General features: G+C 34.0%; 1 protein-coding gene across 2 annotated transcripts in view; it reads left to right on the top strand.

Moving 5' to 3' along the window:
* The first annotated feature begins 11,097 nt into the window (after positions 1–11,097).
* Positions 11,098–18,662, top strand: part of LOC143245238 (uncharacterized) — a 70,341-nt gene continuing 62,776 nt past the window's right edge. Inside the window, exon 1 of one of the 2 annotated variants that reach the window (XM_076491367.1) lies at positions 11,098–11,493. In XM_076491367.1, coding sequence (XP_076347482.1) covers positions 11,358–11,493 — 136 coding nt within the window. In that variant the 5' untranslated portion in view covers positions 11,098–11,357. The remainder of the gene's footprint in view (positions 11,494–18,662) is intronic. The other variant, XM_076491366.1, reaches the window with a different exon arrangement.

The raw sequence follows: 18,662 nt of genomic DNA, 5'->3' as shown, positions 1-18,662 counted from the left end.
AACCAATGAGAATCTCTGACTCGGGATATTCTTCAAATCCCTCTCAACAATAACTCCTCATGATGAATTCAAATTAGCATGAGGTGTAACCTCAATAGGTATATCCCCAATTGCCTTTGAATTCAAGAGCAGTTCACTGTGTTAAAATGTGAATGTTTCCACCAATATGCCACCAGATCTTTACTGACTTTGGAGAGCCAGCAAGTCTCTCCAGTCCCTTCTGAATAAAAAAAGTGGACATTTGCCCTAAAGATTTGTTTGAAAGAGAATGTAGGACAAAAAATGAAGTTCAACAGGTGGTACAGATGTTGAAGATTGCTGCTCAGAAACTTCAAGACAGTTATTTACCTGTAGACTGTTTTGATTTAAATTTTTATTTGGAAAATTCACAATAAAAAAGGGAAATTTTAGTGCCAACTGACCCCACCCACCGTGAAGACCTACGAGGGGATGCATTAAAATGTGAAACAAGAACACTGCAGCAATGCCAGGGTTTCATGAGCACTATACCCAAACACCAGCATCAGATACAACATCCACAATGCCTGTTTAGAACATCCAACACTGGTACTTGGTTGACCCTAACTCAAGTGCACCACTCCAAGGCAGCCCACCTTCAGGAATTCAAAACCATAGTGGTGTGTTGGGGTTGGACCCCTCAACCACCAGGATCATCTCCTCCCCTTCACAGGTTGCCACACATGGCAAACACATGGGTGGATGTTCAGATCCAAGAGGAGGTAAACTGAAAGAACAGAATCTACCCTAGGAGGTCCCCTCACCACATACTGACAGACAAAATGGCAAAAACATTATAAACACAGCACTAGGTAATAATAATAATCTAAGTTAAAAGTCCGTAGACACATGACATAACACAAACACAGTACTGCATAATAGCACCTTAATAGCTAGAATTTCACAGAAATTTGATACTACATAAACATAGCACTGGATAATAATGTCTTAATGGTTAGAAGTCCATAGAACCATGACGTAACATAAAAGCACAGCAATCAATATTAACATCCTTTATCCATGACCTATGACAATTACGGTCAGTATTATTTAGTGATAATATGAAAAGTATAACTATTTATGACCAAGACAAATACATTTTGTATAAATAAATTAGAACTGCACATGACCAAGGCAAAAACATTCTGTACAAATAAAGTAGAACTGACATGACCAAGACAAATATTTTGTGTAAATAAAGTCCATGACTGGCAGTCCATTACAATATAGTATTACCAGCTGATAAGTGCCTATATGATCTTATGAAACACCCTATTTCAACATAGCCTGTTGCAACTAGTAGTAACAATCATACAATTGAATGCTAGTGTGGAATTGGACTGACAGAATCACAGGTGTTTGGGTAACTTTTGTCACAAAATGGAATCCAATGAAAGTAAGATGTTAGGGATCCTGGGAAATAGAGATAAATCTGTAACTAAAGTACCCCTTCTCCTCATAAACCAGCAGATGTGGTTAAAAATGGCCAAGGGACAGGAGATTACTCCCTAAAGAAAGCTGTCTGAGCATGTAAAGAATGTGAGAGAAAAGCATTGGTAGAAGTCATAATACTGGCCCATAAAACGTCCTCCAATGGATAAATAGAATGGGCAGAAAAAGCAAATGTGTTGAAATTGGTGAGATCTAACTTAGAAGATACCTCATGTGTAAAAACCAAAAGTACGTAAAATGTACATTTCAGAACCATCTTCTATGAGAATGGGAAAAATTGAGGAAAAGTGAAGGATCCCATTGGAAATACTGTCAAGATGATCACCACAAAAGGAGGTAAAGTGGGTCAAATAACACTTACAGGCCTGACAGACCAAACCAAATTATCAGATTAAAACTGATTGCAAAGGTGAAAAATACATGGAAAAAGAACCCTTTCCTAGCACCCAAAAATATAGTAGGAAAGAACCTATAAGGATATAAGAGGATTTAAAAGGAGAGAGAAAGTTCTATGAACATGTTAACAACTCCAACTTTTGACATAAAGAAATAAGCACACAGTTACAGGATGATCCTAATATAAAGAAATAAGCACACAGTTACAGGATGATCCTAATATAAAGAAATAAGCACACAGTTACAGGATGATCCTAACATAAAGAAATAAGCACACAGTTACAGGATGATCCTAATATAAAGAAATAAGCACACAGTTACAGGATGATCCTAATATAAAGAAATAAGCACACAGTTACAGGATGATCCTAATATAAAGAAATAAGCACACAGTTACAGGATGATCCTAACATAAAGAAATAAGCACACAGTTACAGGATGATCCTAATATAAAGAAATAAGCACACAGTTACAGGATGATCCTAATATAAAGAAATAAGCACACAGTTACAGGATGATCCTAATATAAAGAAATAAGCACACAGTTACAGGATGATCCTAATATAAAGAAATAAGCACACAGTTACAGGATGATCCTAATATAAAGAAATAAGCACACAGTTACAGGATGATCCTAATATAAAGAAATAAGCACACAGTTACAGGATGATCCTAACATAAAGAAATAAGCACACAGTTACAGGATGATCCTAATATAAAGAAATAAGCACACAGTTACAGGATGATCCTAATATAAAGAAATAAGCACACAGTTACAGGATGATCCTAATATAAAGAAATAAGCACACAGTTACAGGATGATCCTAATATAAAGAAATAAGCACACAGTTACAGGATGATCCTAATATAAAGAAATAAGCACATAGTTACAGGATGATCCTAACATAAAGAAATAAGCACATATATATATATATTTCCAGTGAAACTTCTTTTGATGCTGAAAAACACAAAATTGGCCAAGAGAGTTGCCGCAAAACGAAAATGTCGACTACAGAAGACTTTGAGGACTTCTGCTGGTATGTACACTTTTCATTCTCAAATGGGTCCTACACATGATTTATCAATGTCTCCTCCTCAAAGAACTTTGCAGCCACATCACCGAGTAGATTATCATGTTAAACTTATACGAAGTCATTAATGTTATGACTTTCATTTTTACGGAAAAAATAAGCCTAATAAAATTCAACTGGCAGAAACTGTGTGTGAATTTACTTGGAAACTAACACTAACATTGAAGTCAAATGAATACTGCCAGGACTAACACTAACATTGAAGTCAAATGAATACTGCCAGCACTAACACTAACATTGAAGTCAAATGAATACTGCCAGCACTAACACTAACATTGACGTCAAATGAATACTGCCAGCACTAACACTAACATTGACGTCAAATGAATACTGCCAGGACTAACGCTAACATTGACGTCAAATGAATACTGCCAGCACTAACACAAACATTTGATGTCAAATTAATACTGCCAGCACTAACATTTGAAGTCGAATGAATACTGCCAACACTAACATTTGAAGTCGAATGAATACTACAACAGGGATTGTAGTATTAATCACCCAGGCTCAATTAACAGACTATTTCCAGTTAGGTTTATCTATTTGTTACCCAGTTGTAGATCAAATGGTTACTGTCAGCAAGGTTTATTTGTTTCTCACTCATAACTTGGTGAGAGGCCTACTGAAAACAGGATTTCGTAAATTCTCGCCAAGAGCATTATTGTTATCAATTAGGTTTTTCTATTAGTCAAAAAAATCGTTGTCAAATGACCACTACTAACAAGATTTAAGTATAAGTCAGCTAGATGTATGTCAAATGACTTCTAATAGCAAAGTTTACCTATTAAACATTCAGATGTAGGTCAAAAACTACTGCCAGAAAGCTGTTTCTCCAGTAACCATCAAGTCTCACCATAACTGATCCAAACCAGTTCTAAGTGAGCTTAATAGCCAGAACAAAATACTGTTCCTGAACAAACTATGACCCTGGAGGTCACAGGGCAGATGCGTTTTCATGTAGTTCTTCTTTTACGAGATCTATCGTATGGCAGTCGAACGTTATCTAACCACTATCCGGCAGTCGCCCATTAGGGCTGCTGCTAGCTGCCCAAACAATGAGGCTGAAAACACTGTAGCTATTCTCTTCAAAGTGTTGTAGTACTTGTAAACAGTTTTGAGCCATTGAATGAATATTGTATCTTTGCATTTACAGCAAAGCTGCTAAAGCCATCTGCTGCCATTCCTAATTTTGATCTACTGTTCAGAGGGAAGACAGTCGGTTAGCATCTCAGCTCACCACTAACAATCTATTCTTATAGACTGTCACTCGTATAACGCACCTACCGCTTAAAATTACATGAATCGTTTTTTTGTTGTTGAATGGATTTTATTACAGGTTCCTAGCTCTGAAATCCAAGATTCTAACACGAGGTCGACTTGTGCACCCGTGGAATGTAACATTCAAGTAAGCCATCTGAAATCCAAGATTCTAACACGAGGTCGACTTGTGCACCCGTGGAATGTAACATTCAAGTAAGCCACCAACAGAATAGGAACGCTTTCTGAAGAAACTCATTTTTTATTTAAAAAAAAAAAAAAAAAAAAGCCATAAGGCTCTAGTTACTAGGAATCCTGAGATGGTCAAATGGTCATAAGTACTGTTAAGAATTGTTCTTATTTGAAGGAAAGTTATTTGTATAATTCATGTTTGAGATTTCTTCCATCGAATCCTTGATTTAAGTTTCGAAAGTTTACATTATTTCTTCGGAAAGGTCTGAGAGCGTTCGTGGTTATCTTCAGCTAATAAATATGGAAATCGAAGGTTAATGCTAACTCTCTTCGGTCATGAGGAAAACATGTACAGTTTGAAAACGCTTATATTTATTAGCATTTTATCAAGATCGTCCTATGAAAAATATAGCATGTTTTTCAGGAGGATGTTGAACGACATGCTAACGTGGAACTTCACAGCTTTAACTTGTTTGTTTTTGAATTTCGCGCAAAGCTACACGAGTGCTATCAGCGCTAGCCGTCCCTAATTTAACAGAGTAAGACTAGAACTGGTCATCAACACCGACCGCCAACTATTGGACTACTCGTTTACCAATGAATAGTGAGGTTGGCCATCGCATAATAATACCCCTAAAGCTAAAAATAACGAGCATGTTTAGTGTGACAGGGATTCGAACTCGCGATCCTCCGATTACGAGTCGAGTGCCCGAACCATCTGGTCATGCCAAGCCAGTTTTAATTCGCTTAAGACTTGAAGTTCTAATTTTAACGTTAATAAATTATCTTACAAATGGGACGTTCATAACTCTAGTAACGGGAAGCTCTTATCTTTGAATGAGAAGATAAACAGGAGCTGATACGATCGCAAGCACCTGTTATCGATGCTTTCTTTGTTTTATCATGCAAAAATAATGTGTTGCTATGGCGAACCTTAGCATGTTAACCGACCACCATGAATAAAAAAATCTTGGCATGGCCAGGTGGTTAGGGCGTTCGACTCGTAATCTGAGAGTCGCGGGTTCGAATCCCCGTCGCACCAAACATGCTCTCACTTTCAGCCGTGGGGGCGTTATAATGTTACGGACAATCCCACTATTCGTTGGTAAGAGTAGTCGAAGAGGCGGCGGTGTGTAGTGATGACTAGCTGCCTTCTCTCTAGTTTTACACTGCTAAATTAGGGACGATAGCCAGCTAAGATTCTGTATACCTGGTGACGGTAGCTAGCTGTAGATTCTGTACGCCTGGTGACGGTAGCCAGCTGTAGATTCTGTACGCCTGGTGACGGTAGCCAGCTGTAGATTCTGTACGCCTGGTGACGGTAGCCAGCTGTTGATTCTGTACGCGTGGTGACGGTAGCCTGCTGTAGATTCTCCATAGTTGGTAATAATGACATAAGGTCATATCTAATACAAAGGCCAGAAGTTACTCCCATTAATTAATGGTATTCAGCTATACACACACACACACACACACACACACACACACACATACAAGAACTGTAACTATGCACCCTCTGTCCCAATCACATCATAAAACACTTCTATATGATATGAAATGTTAAATATCACTGTTTAACTTTCGCATTATTAATCTACACTTTACTAGTGTTCTATTATACTTAACTTTAGACATGTCAAACACACAACTCTATTCTAAATTTGACAAATGATTGACATACACGCTGACAGATCAGAAACTTGATGATTTGTTGATAAAAAAAAAAGATTATTACAATTCACTCAAATCAAGTTTGAACTAGCTCAGTATTTTATATAAAAATAATCGTAATTCTAACAAGAGATAATTTAACTTAAAATTCTTACAGACACTTATACAACAGATTTCCACATCTACTTATTCTCGTGAATCTTAAGCCTAAACGTAAGTCTAAACGCTAAAACGGTAATCCATAATCAGCCTTCCAGTAGGCTTAGCGGGAGATCTGAAGGTTTGTAACACTAAAAACTGATATCCTGTTGTGTAGCATTTTGCTCAACGAACAAACAAAAACTCCTTATTTTTTACTTAAAGACGTGACTGATGCCGATTCACTTTAAATTTCTAACTAACTTTCTTAGTTTTCTATGATATTTCTAGTTATGTTAGGGTTAATCACCTTCCCTATAAATTTGAATAATTAAAATATGTATACTACATCAACAAATAGTTTTATTACAAAGCATTATAAAAAAATTGTAACTGAAAAAGGCCTCCTATATCAAATAAAAACAGCAAGCAAATATAAAAAAATAATAAATTGGATTACCTACTCAATACAGCGAGACATTTTTATGACAGTCGTTGTATTAAAACGGTTTTGAATAAGAAAATATTTAATTCATGTGATAGCCACTGTAAATATGAAGTTGTATTGGAAAGGATTGTATCAGACCTACATTTATATGCTACTTGGTGTTTCCTACGTAGTTGATGCCACAGAAAATTGATGGCTTTTAAATTAAGAAGGGCATGTTACAGTTTCAACGCAAAATATTCATACAAGATGGGGGTACCATTCATATGTAATTATCAATGGAACATAAAGAGATATGAATCAACATGGGATACCAAGACCATCGAAAATGTGACTTGCAATGTGCAGACTGATAATAAGAGAGCTAAAAATTTGTAGTAAAGAAATAGGAATTAATATATAATGCTACAAAAAAAGAGAGTTCTGAAGTTCGATGCAAACATGTGTATTGTAAGTAAGGTAATTATTCAAGGTTTATAAAAATAAACACGTTATGTGTGCTAAAATCGTACAATACCACCTCTTTTATGATAGTTTACCTTTTCTTTAAACAAGTATTTTTTCCAATTTTTTATCAAGATCTTTCTTGGGTTTTATAACACCATGATATTCTTCTTGTGTCTAAAAACATAGATACAGTTAATGAGTGGCAAGTAAAGAACGCCCTTTGATGGTCTAAATTTGAATGAATGTAAAGTAACTCGATTCGAGAATCTCCACAGAATTAAGATTGAACATTCGTGAATTACTGAAATATCCTTTAATTTTATATTTTGTGATAATTTAATTTTCCACACTTTTAGCAGAAGAAACAGACTAAAGTTGAATAATTATTTCGTTATCTTTAATCGTCATATTTTAGTTGAAGATAACATATCTACGGGTTAAAAATATAAACAAGAGATACTAGAGTGGTATACTAAAACATGTGCAAGCCGAGTCGCTTAGCTATTAAGCTAACCCTGTTTCAAAATACTCCACACGATGACTGTTATTCGTTTTTCCTTCAAAATTAGGGCTAAATGGTATTCCTCCTTGTGTATCAAGTGATCCATGAAGGAGTTGTGTTCTCAAACATAAGATCAAAAGTGAGCTTTTAATGTGTTTACGAAAGGATTTAATATCCTCTTTTGATCACGTACTGTTCAGTTAAATCGAAATGCACGTGCACAGTAAATCTCATTTTTCATTCCTCTCCCCCCCATTAATTTCTTCTCCCAGGGGGACAGTGGTAAGTTTACAGATGCACATGGCTAGAATCACAAGTTTATTCCCCGTAGATAGCTATCTTAAAGAAAAACAAACCCCCTCGTTTCAAGGAGGATGATTTGCAAGTTTAGATTTGGAAATTAGATAAAATAAAGTAACTAAAAACATTCTGGAATGAATTCTATTTTGTTTGTAGATAAGCACAACACAATGGGTTATCTGTGCTGTGACCACCACGGATATCGAGACTCGTTCTTTAGCGATATAAGCCTTCAGACTTACTACTGTGCCACTAGGGGGTAAATTTATTCGAAAAGCAACCTGACCAAAAACATTTTAAAAGCACAAACAATATATTTTAATTATATTGAAACAAAACAATAATAGTACAGAAAACAAACTCCATATTCGAGACAATTATGTCTTTTATAAAAATAATTTTTCTATACATGTAGAAACTAGGTTTCTCTGTATGGGTATTGAGAATCTTATATTTTATTCACAAGTGTTTAGAAATTACAAATAATTTCAAAAATTTCTTACAGTAGAGTTGATTATGCTAATCATTAATTTTAATCAGTATTATGAACCATGCAAGTTGTTCATATTAAGAATCGTAGAGTTGCACGGAACCTTAATAGAATGTTCCGAAAAGTCATCTTATGTACTAAATATACAGTTCAAACAACACTTTAAATCTTCTGAAAAAAGTGCGCAAGTTGTTACTTAGATGAAAAATAAAATATCTTCAAAATGACTTTCTGAAAAGTACTACACGAGAAAGTGTTCGGTTTGTGGTGATAAAAGTGTATTGTTTTATATATTAAAAGTGGAACTCTTCAGTAAAAAAAAAAACAATTTTTAATGATATAATTACAAATAATTCAATAAAAATATAACCAAACCCTCACCTACAACCCCAGGAAATGTTGTGTTCTATGATAAAAAAAAATTAGTTGTGGCGCAAACCTAGTTATTTTTATACATATATAAAAGTTTGTTTTCAAGCAGTAGATGGCGCCACATAATATTTATTATTTGTGTCACGTCCATTATAGCAGGATTGCTTTATTCTCTTGACAGCTTACAACAAAAATGTCTTTTTATATTGAGTCCTAAGCTATTTTAGAATACTAAATAAGGTACCAATAAAGCTGTAGGACTATTAAAACGTCGATTTATTTCTTCTATATTTTATGTAACCTGAAAAACATTATAATTTTAATGTAAAGATGTTATTTTTACGCATTGAAGATGGCTTTTTTAACAAACATATGATGTTTAAAAAAAAAAAAGGCTTAAGTATAGGGTGGAACAGGAATTACCAGCCAGTAATAGATGAACATTAGATGACTCAATGATTTGTACACTATACAACTGGTGTCTTTAAGGAGCCAATCCCTATATTATAGATGAGATGAAAGAGTGAAAAATAAGTCGATACACATAATATTAAACTTTATTACACACATTCGTAGAATAATTACTTTAAATGATACGAAGGGTTATTTGAAGTGATGTCTTATACGTATATGTTTTATTTGAAAAGGCCTAGTTTTCTACCGATAAAATTTTATACGCGCTTACTAGGAGTTGTGTTTTAGTTTAGACATAAATACCGCAAATGCCAAGCATTATATAAACATACTTTAGTTAAACAGAAACTATAAATACTCACCATATTCTCAAGCGAATCTTCACGACAATCCCCAGCTGCAGCTTAACATTTTACATCTCGAACTAATGCGATCAAATAGTTATTAGCTATAGTAAATAATCATGATCACATCAGCGAGATGTTAGCTATGTTACAAATCTTTCTTTTGATTCAGCCAAATGTAGCTCTGGGTAACAGTACAGAACCTGAATAAGGATTTGTAGTATCTCCAGATTTGTTTCTCTATTTTTTTTACGATTCCTATTTGCAGGTTTTTAAATTCCTGATTTTTAATTATCTTGTTTTAGGAAACTTTCCCTGAACGAAGCGACTCTACACTGACACGTATTTTATTCAACCGACAATATGGTATTGTTGAAATGGAAAGAAATAACATCTGAGTGAATCATATACAATACGGTTTTAAAACACTACTTACAAACTCTATTTTTAACAAACATATGAAATATTCCATTGAGAAAAATTACAAAAAAATGCAACAATTAATATAATACTGTCACTGTAAGATACCAGAAGATTGAACTTGAATTAGATATTTTAGCTCAAACAGACATGTTTGTGAAATGGAACATTATTGTTTTGTGTGCTATGAGCAATCTAAGAGCGCATTACGTTCGGTGTCCACTTGAGTATATTCATTTCTTATTACATCCTAGCAGTAATATTAACCCTGAAATAACCAAAAAGGTCCACATGAACCCTATCGGATTTATAAATCAATTTTTCTAAATTATTTATTTACCAAATCGCTTGTTGTTCAGAAGCTCTTATGAGCTACAAAAATAGTTTCACTATTGTAATTAATTCCATCAATTACTGACGTCATCTATTCTGTATCTAATGTAAAAAAAAAAAAAAAAGGTGATGTCTCCTATTTGCTTCAGTCAGATCTTGACACCGACATTACAGGCAAAGCCATAAAATTACTCAATATGGTGTAATACGTGGGCCCTCTAACAATAGTGAACGGTAAAAAACAGGCCAGTAATTTGAGGGTTGAAGATATTTTTGTTCGTATAAATTAACTCGTAAATTATGAGGTTACGTTTATACATCAAAACAAATATTCTTTAAAGAACCAAAATTGGGATTCATAAAACAAAAGACCTGATAACCAAGCGCTTTTGGAAAGTAAATTTTTATACTTCACGGACGAATTAGAAAAAAAATGTTCGACATTGAAAAAGATAAAAGAAATTCGTCGCTTAAAAATGATTATTAGTTAATTTGTATAGAGCAATAAATAATGATATAATTTTCGTATGCCTCTCAAGAATGATATAATAAAATGTTTACCACCTTTTTAAAAAGCTATGGTTGAAAATATACTCAAAGTGCAGTGAAATGAAAAAAAAAATCGAAACTGCATTCGTCTCATATACCATCTGTCATGAATCACTTCAAACTTAGGTGGATTTTCTTTTACAAACAACTTTCGCTGATGTATCAATAACTAAATAGATAGATGCTCCCTGAGATATTTTATTGGAAGAGCCTGGTTTCGAGATTATACTAGCTCACGTTATAGTTGTTAGCAGACAACTACAGGATAACCTGGCGCCAAACGAACGCTTCTCTAGGACTCGTGAGTCACGCGTCAGTATCATCGAAACCGTTGTGATAGCAAGAAGACAGGAGAATCTACACCCAGATACAGCACCCTGCAAAGCTAGCACAAGTCCTCTGACTTTTCACCACGTGCTAGGCTTGCAAGCACTTTGAATGCAAACAGAATAATAAGATATAGATAAGTGCTTCAAAACGTTAACCCTATTTATATATAAATAAAACGACGAAAACATCAACAATGCAAAGTAAGACATCTTACCTTTATTTCACTAGAGAACTGGTTATTGAACGAACTTTCCTCAACCTAGTCGTGGTATGGGGCCTCGTGCAAGTTGCGTCAGCAAGCGGGAAAGCTGGTCTCGCAGAATTTCAAGGTGAGAAATATTTCTTGAAATTTTTCTTCCTTATGAAATAACAGGCATTTTCTCGGCTTTACTAATAAGGTGGCGGTTTTTTAATATACGTTTAATCGTTAGTGTTTATTGTTTTTATTTACATGTATATAAATATTCAAAGCGCCACCAGGTTTGAATTTCATCTGATTTTATTCTGCTTTTTAATTGGTTAGTAGCGCTTTCGCAGATTTAAGACTACTCTTAACCCAATGGTTTTTCCTGTAATGCTAGATGTATAGAAGGCAATTATATATGTGTGTGTGTATACGAATAAATAAAAATTGTATCAATAAATTTTTAAGCTAAAACAAAACGCATTAAAATTAAACAAAATACGCAGCATTCAAAAAAAAATCCTAGGGTACAAGCTACAATATGGGATTATAAAATGTACCCTGGGTGAGCTAGGATAATATATACACGAATAACTATATATATATATATATATATATATATATATGTGTGTACTCCATACAGTACTTTAGATATTTTGAGATTTTAAATAAATATGCATAGAATGGTGTGTCAATAAAGTATATAATATTAGATGAAAATTGATGTCAAAATTCAAATCTAAATTGGTGGCCCGGCATGGCCAGGTGGGTTAGGGCGTTCGACTCGTAGTCTGAGGATCGCAGGTTCGAATCCCCGTCGCACCAAACATGCTTGCCCCTTTCAACTGTGGGAGCGTTATAAAGTTACGGTCAATCCCGCTATTTGTTGATAAAAGAGTGGGTGGTGATGACTAGCTGCCTTCCCCCTTGTTTTATTCCGCTAAATTAGGGACGGCTAGTGCATATGGCCCTCGTGTAGCTTTGCGCGAAATTCACAAACAAACAAACCTAAATTGGTAAATAATTATGGTTGCATTTGCTTCATTAATCCACCAGTACTTCTAGTCAGGTAGTTAGTTATATTTTACGCATAATTCGCCTCGCTGAGGGACGTTACAGCTTTGCTCAGTACAGTTTGACTGTCGTCAGAAGTCGTTTTGTGGGAAGAACGGTGACATTATAAAACGTGTTTATCAATGGTAAAAATGGTTAAATCAAATATTTGAAATGTCTGAACAGAATTTGCACAAATTTGGAATCTTTATAATACAAACAACAGTTTCATAGTGTACCTTATTCTACTGAACAACATAGTCGATATTTTACCAGACTACTGTGACGAAAATCAGGTTTGAACCATGCAACATACGTATCATACACATTTCAAGGCCTCGTGGCTGATAAGATTGGTCTATTGAATGACGCACACAAATTCTAGGTAGGACTATTTTGGATAGCGTAAAAAACAACAACCATGTCCCAATGTCTTATACACTTACATCTGTCATTTGGGCTGTGTAAAAGTACACGATCGATTAAAATATTAGCAACATTAAGCGCGATTTTTTACAAAATATCACAAAGTCTAAACATTTAAGTTATTCTGGAAAAAAATATTTTTTTTCCTATATTTTTTGTTTCATTTATATATTTTCATACTACAGAAATGTATTATTTTGATTCGATTTGCTTAAGTTACGTATGGCTGAGTGATGTTAAACAATATCCATTTTTTCTATACAATTCATTCCTACATGATGGTTTATAGTGCGTCGTCAGGAAGTTATAGACATCTGTTATTTTTCTAAACAACAACAAAAACGCATATATATAAGTTCTTTTCTTATAATTTTTATTTATTTACTGTTTCGTTTAACAGGTCACATTAGGTTAGCTGATTTTATCGGGAATCTGTGATTTATTTTATAAATTATAAATATTTAGTAAAGATTTACAGTTTTTAAAAAATTGTAATTTGAAAATGTAGGTTAAATGTTCACTTAACGATAGAAAATTATATATATATATATATGTATTATAGTTTCTTAGAAATAAAAACAAGCCGAAACAAAAATTTTAAAAAAAAACGTACAAGCTATAATGTGAGATATAAATGTACCCTAGGTTTCGGAGGTGATTGATAAAGTAGGGCCCGCATTACGGTGGAGATACACCGTTTATCAATTTTAATCCCTGTTCGCCAGTTTCACATAAAGAAATAAAATAAAAGGAATAGAAATAGAAATTATGAGAGTGGGTGTTCAAGCCCACAACATCCTACACCTATATCACCCTTTACTCCCTGCAGACAGTTGTGGGAAGGTGACTGCTCTCCAAAGTAAAGAAGAAAAGAAAAAAGGTACTACTACTTGGGGTTAAGTAGGTTAACCTAGGAGGTCTGTTCAAAAAATACGCGGACTGTTTGAAATGCGCGGCTCCAGTTGGTTCCAGGGGAATCCGCTTGGTGTCGCTAGGTTCGCACAGATCAGCTGATTACGACGCCATTTCCCGATTGCAGATATCTTCATTTGTGTATTAGCTACGTGAAGCTAAGTGAAGTGCGATATTTTTGTTTGGCGGATTTCAGAATGATTGACCTGAAGGAGCAACGACTTGCTGTGAAATTTTGTGTTAAGCTTGGAAAATCTGCGACTGAAACTTTTGCTATGCTTAACTCGGCTTACGGTGATGTTGCTATGAAGCGTACGGCATGTTTCAAGTGGCATGAACGTTTTAAGGATGGTCGACACTCCATTGAAGATGATGAGCGTCCTGGACGTCATTCCACGTCAACTGACGACCCACGCGTCGACAAATTCAACACCCTGGTGCAGGCAAATCGACGTCTGACTGTCAGGAAGCTTGCTGAAGAGTGTGGGATATCAGTTGGATCTTGTTTCGAGATTTTGGCCGACAAATTGAAGATGCACCGCGTTGCTGCGACATTTCTGCCACGCAGAACTCGTGAGTTTTTGGCCAAACACTCGATCACTGTTCTTCCCCACCCCCCCTACTCACCTGATCTTGCTCCTTGCAATTTTTTCTTGTTTTCCAAACTCAAAAAACCCTTGAAAGGAAGAAGATTTGAGACGATTCCCGAGTTTAAGGCAAATGCGACGAAAGAGCTGGAGGGCATTACAAAAGAAGCGTACCAGGACTGTTTCAACAAGTGGAAACAGCGTTGGGGAGGAGAGTACTTTGAAGGGGTCCCAGACCTGTAACTTCTAAATAAAGTATATTTTGTTTTATGACGTCAGTTTTATGACTTATTTTTGAACAGCCCTCGTACTTACCTTTTGAAGTTATTGTTGTAGCTCCCATTATGGTGGTATGGCACTAATTAGTAGTGTAGTAAATAAATTATACTAGTATAAAGGATCCCAACTAAACTAACTAGTTTTTATTCCAAACACCACCCTTTTAGTCTTCTGGAGCTATCAATTTTCACACTACAAACAAACCTTTATAGGTGGTAGTGTTTATCCGCATAAAGTAGTGCCAAGTTGTTAAATGACCTTATTTACAACTAAAAATAGTTATCAGAAACTTTTAGTAAAATTTCTCTAATTTTTATTTCTTTATATTTATTTAATACATTCTTATATTTTTTACAAAATATTTTAATAATTTTATTTAAAGTTTCTTTCCTAATTTCATTAAATGTTAATTTTTGTATCAGTACTTGAACATGAATTTTACAGTATCTAAATAATTGTGAAATTATACTGTTTATAACAGAAGGGTATTGTACATTACTATTAAAATTATATATATTTTATATCCCGTACCCTAGGGACACTTTCAGTTGTTGCAGCTTTTTTTTAATTTTGTTACGGCTTGTTTTTGTTTATAACAAACTAACATCAGCCGTCGGTTTGAATTTGCTGTTTTTAATGCAGTTTTTCCTTTTGATTTTGCTTTACATTATTTTACTTAACTTTTCAGTATTAATACTCTCTCTACATACACACACACACATATATAATTTCAGGTAGATAAACGCCCATTGTACTAATGTAGGGGGCGTTCAAACTGCTCAACAAATAATGGCGTGTTGTAACTAACCCTAAATGATAACACGATACTTACAAACGAAGACGATCAAGGTAGATGAGCCTCTGTTAAATGTATTTATAATGTCATGTAACCCCATTGGTATTTGCTTTTAATTAGAAATTTTCTATCGCTATTACTCTACGAACAACAAATGACGTCGCTTTTGAAAGCAAGACGTAGTGCGAACAAACCGTCACTACTAAAAACGTATACCTTTACAGTATTCTATGTAAGTGTATTTTCACAGAAATGTGTGGTGAACGACCTGTTATTGGAATTATTTAGGTCTAACATTCATATTTCCATACACCGGTAACTGGCAACAAAGCCCGTTAGTAAATATAATGTTTATTACAGTTGGTGCTGAGAACAATTCTTTGTATGATGGAATCAGCTTGCAACAAACACCCGTTTGTAAATATAATGTTTTTCACAGTTGGTACTGAAAGCAATTTTTTGTAAAAACAGTTTGTTTGTCATACAATTTCTTCGTAAGAAAAGCTCCACTATCGCGAACCAAAAAAAAAAAAATTATGTTAGGCCTTCAAGCTCATGTACGTGTGTTAAAACACCACAATACTTAAACTGTTCTATTTTTTATCTTATTTTTAATTTCTTTGGTTAGTTTTATTTATTTGGAAATTAAATAGCAATCGTCTACTCGTAAGATTTACCGGAACATATAATTTCATGTGCTTGGAATTACTACAAAAAAATGTCTAAACATTGATGTGAGTTTGTAAAAAAAAGAAAAGTTATTCCATATCCTTTCGAAACTAAACTCTATCCTTATTTATCGAATAAGAAATCTGAACAAACGTATTAAGATCTTGAATAAATTTCCATATCGCAAAACACTTGTCTAGAAATCATTTTCATATTTTTGTTACACTAAATAATTAGGTAATGTGTTATAAGTTGATACAATAAAAATCCCATTGCGATATTTGCAAGAGTAACATTTGTACCCATTGCTTTAACAGACGTTTGTTGGAAAAAAATTTCCTCACAAGTAAAGATAAAGGAAAACCTTTTTTAGGACTAGATCTAAACCTTTTTAAAATTAAACTTTACGAAAACAGGGATTTTGTAAATCATGGTTCTGAAGAAAAAAACTCAACATCTTTTAAGTTCATGACCATGTTTAATACTTGGACATAGAGTTACTAAATCCAAAAAAAAAAAATTACGTGCTTTTATGTCAGTTTTTACAGCAAATCCAAAATCATCTTTAATAATACTCGGAATATGAGATAAAAAATGTTTTAATACTATGGCTGAAAATTCACTTAAATATCATTTTGTTTATCGATTACTTTCTACAGCCATATTTCTTGATGTTACATATACACGACTGTTTATCTTAAGCAATATTGTCGTATTAAATTTGCTTGTTATTAAGGACAAAAAAGTACACTGTGCTTTTCCCATCATGGGTTGTATAAGACAAGTTGGTAAAAGTGAAAATAAAGCAAGAGAATATTGTACTTGGTATTTTATTTATTTATTTATCTGGAATTAGGTTTTCTTCTTTCTGATTCTTTTTCCTGATTATATTTTTTTGCATTTATTTGCCTCCAAGTGACAGAGCCGTAAGTTCACAATCTTAAAATGCTTAAATAGAAAAACACAGGCAGCCCACTGTGGAATTCTGAGCTTAGCTACCACCAAACCTAGTTTCCGTAACTTTATCATACAATCTCTGTGGTTGTCAATGCCACGTGTCTTCCTTCCCTATTAAAATTTCTCTGTGCCAGTCTTTGATTTTCATGTCCACCTGGATTCATCTAGGTTTGTTATTATTATTTGTCATTTTCTTCACTGTTCTTTTTTATTTTTAATTTTGAAGTGTAATAAAAACTGCTTTCTCATCTTCAGAATTATTTTTCAATTAATAACAGTTCTTTCAATTTTTTTACTCTATGGATCTTCCATATCTTTTTGAAATTGTTCTACAATCCATATTTCTTATTGTCTCCATTTCTTCTATTCCATCTGTCTTATATTTCACACATGCTATTCTAACATATATCAAATTCTCTATCTTTTTCTTAATATCTCCACTGGTACAGTGGTAAGTCTACGGATTTGCAACGCTAAAATCACCTGTTCGATCACCCTCGGTGAACGTAGCAGATAACCATATGTGGCTTTACTATAAGAAAGCACAAACACACTTTCTTGAATAAATTTCACATTTTCGATACAATGTTTGGGAATTTCTTCTTTTGATTTTTAACCCTTTGTTTCTTGTGCTTTAATTTCAATTTTGAACCTTTCCACTTTTAGTCTTTCTTTTCCAGCTCATGTTTGTCAAGTTTTGTATGAGTAGAAGCTGGGATTCTTTTACACTAGGTGTCTGTGACTTGTTAGCAATAAATTCGAATGTTAAATGGCCAGCACGTAATCCACCTGCTTTAAAATAATATATTCGAAACAAGTCAAACGCGTGTACAAGAATTCCTTATACTATAGGATATCACAGTTGTATTTAAAATACTAAACAATTTTCCTTTGTTATCAAACTCGCCATTGGTACAGCGGTATGTCTGCGGATTCATAACGCTAGAAATTAAGCTTCGATACCTGTGGTGAGCAGAGCATAGATAACACATTGTGTAGCTTTGTGCTTAACTTCTGAGATAAGTTTTTGTCAAAATTTCACACAGACTACTTTTAATTACTTTAGAACCCGTCTGACTAGACGAATTATTTTATTACAAAATAATCAGTGATAAATTACTTTCATTAACATAGTCGTATTCAAAGTTTTAAATAATTGTCCACAAAAAGGCGGCTTCTGTTATTTTAGAACGTCACTTGGCAAAACAAATTATTTTCCTTATCTCTACTAAACTGTTAAACTCACTTTAAAATATCTCATGTTATAGCCAAACTAACAATCATGTAGTTTAGCTTCACCTTCATAACATTTTTGGCTTAACTGCACTTAGTTTTCGCTTAGTTTATCGCCTATATATATACACATTACCCAAATGAAGCATAGAGCTTTCTACAAACGACGAGACGTTATGATGTAGTAATACTCACTTAAGGCAACGAACAAAAATGCAGATGGTTTGAGTAACTTGACGTCAGTTCACAACAGTTGAACTGCATACACAACGTACGACTCGTGCCGAGCTACGTAACGAAATTTATCATAATTATTGGCTTTCAAGTAATTAACTTTAACACTCACGTTGTGAAAACTAGATAATCATTAAATATTAGATCACTAAGTAAACTAAATAATAA

This window comes from Tachypleus tridentatus, chromosome 2, assembly GCF_004210375.1.
Source record: "Tachypleus tridentatus isolate NWPU-2018 chromosome 2, ASM421037v1, whole genome shotgun sequence".
Lineage (NCBI taxonomy): Eukaryota > Metazoa > Arthropoda > Merostomata > Xiphosura > Limulidae > Tachypleus > Tachypleus tridentatus.
The sequence above is the reverse complement of the archived record's forward strand: the minus strand, read 5'-3'. Positions and strand labels throughout refer to the sequence as shown.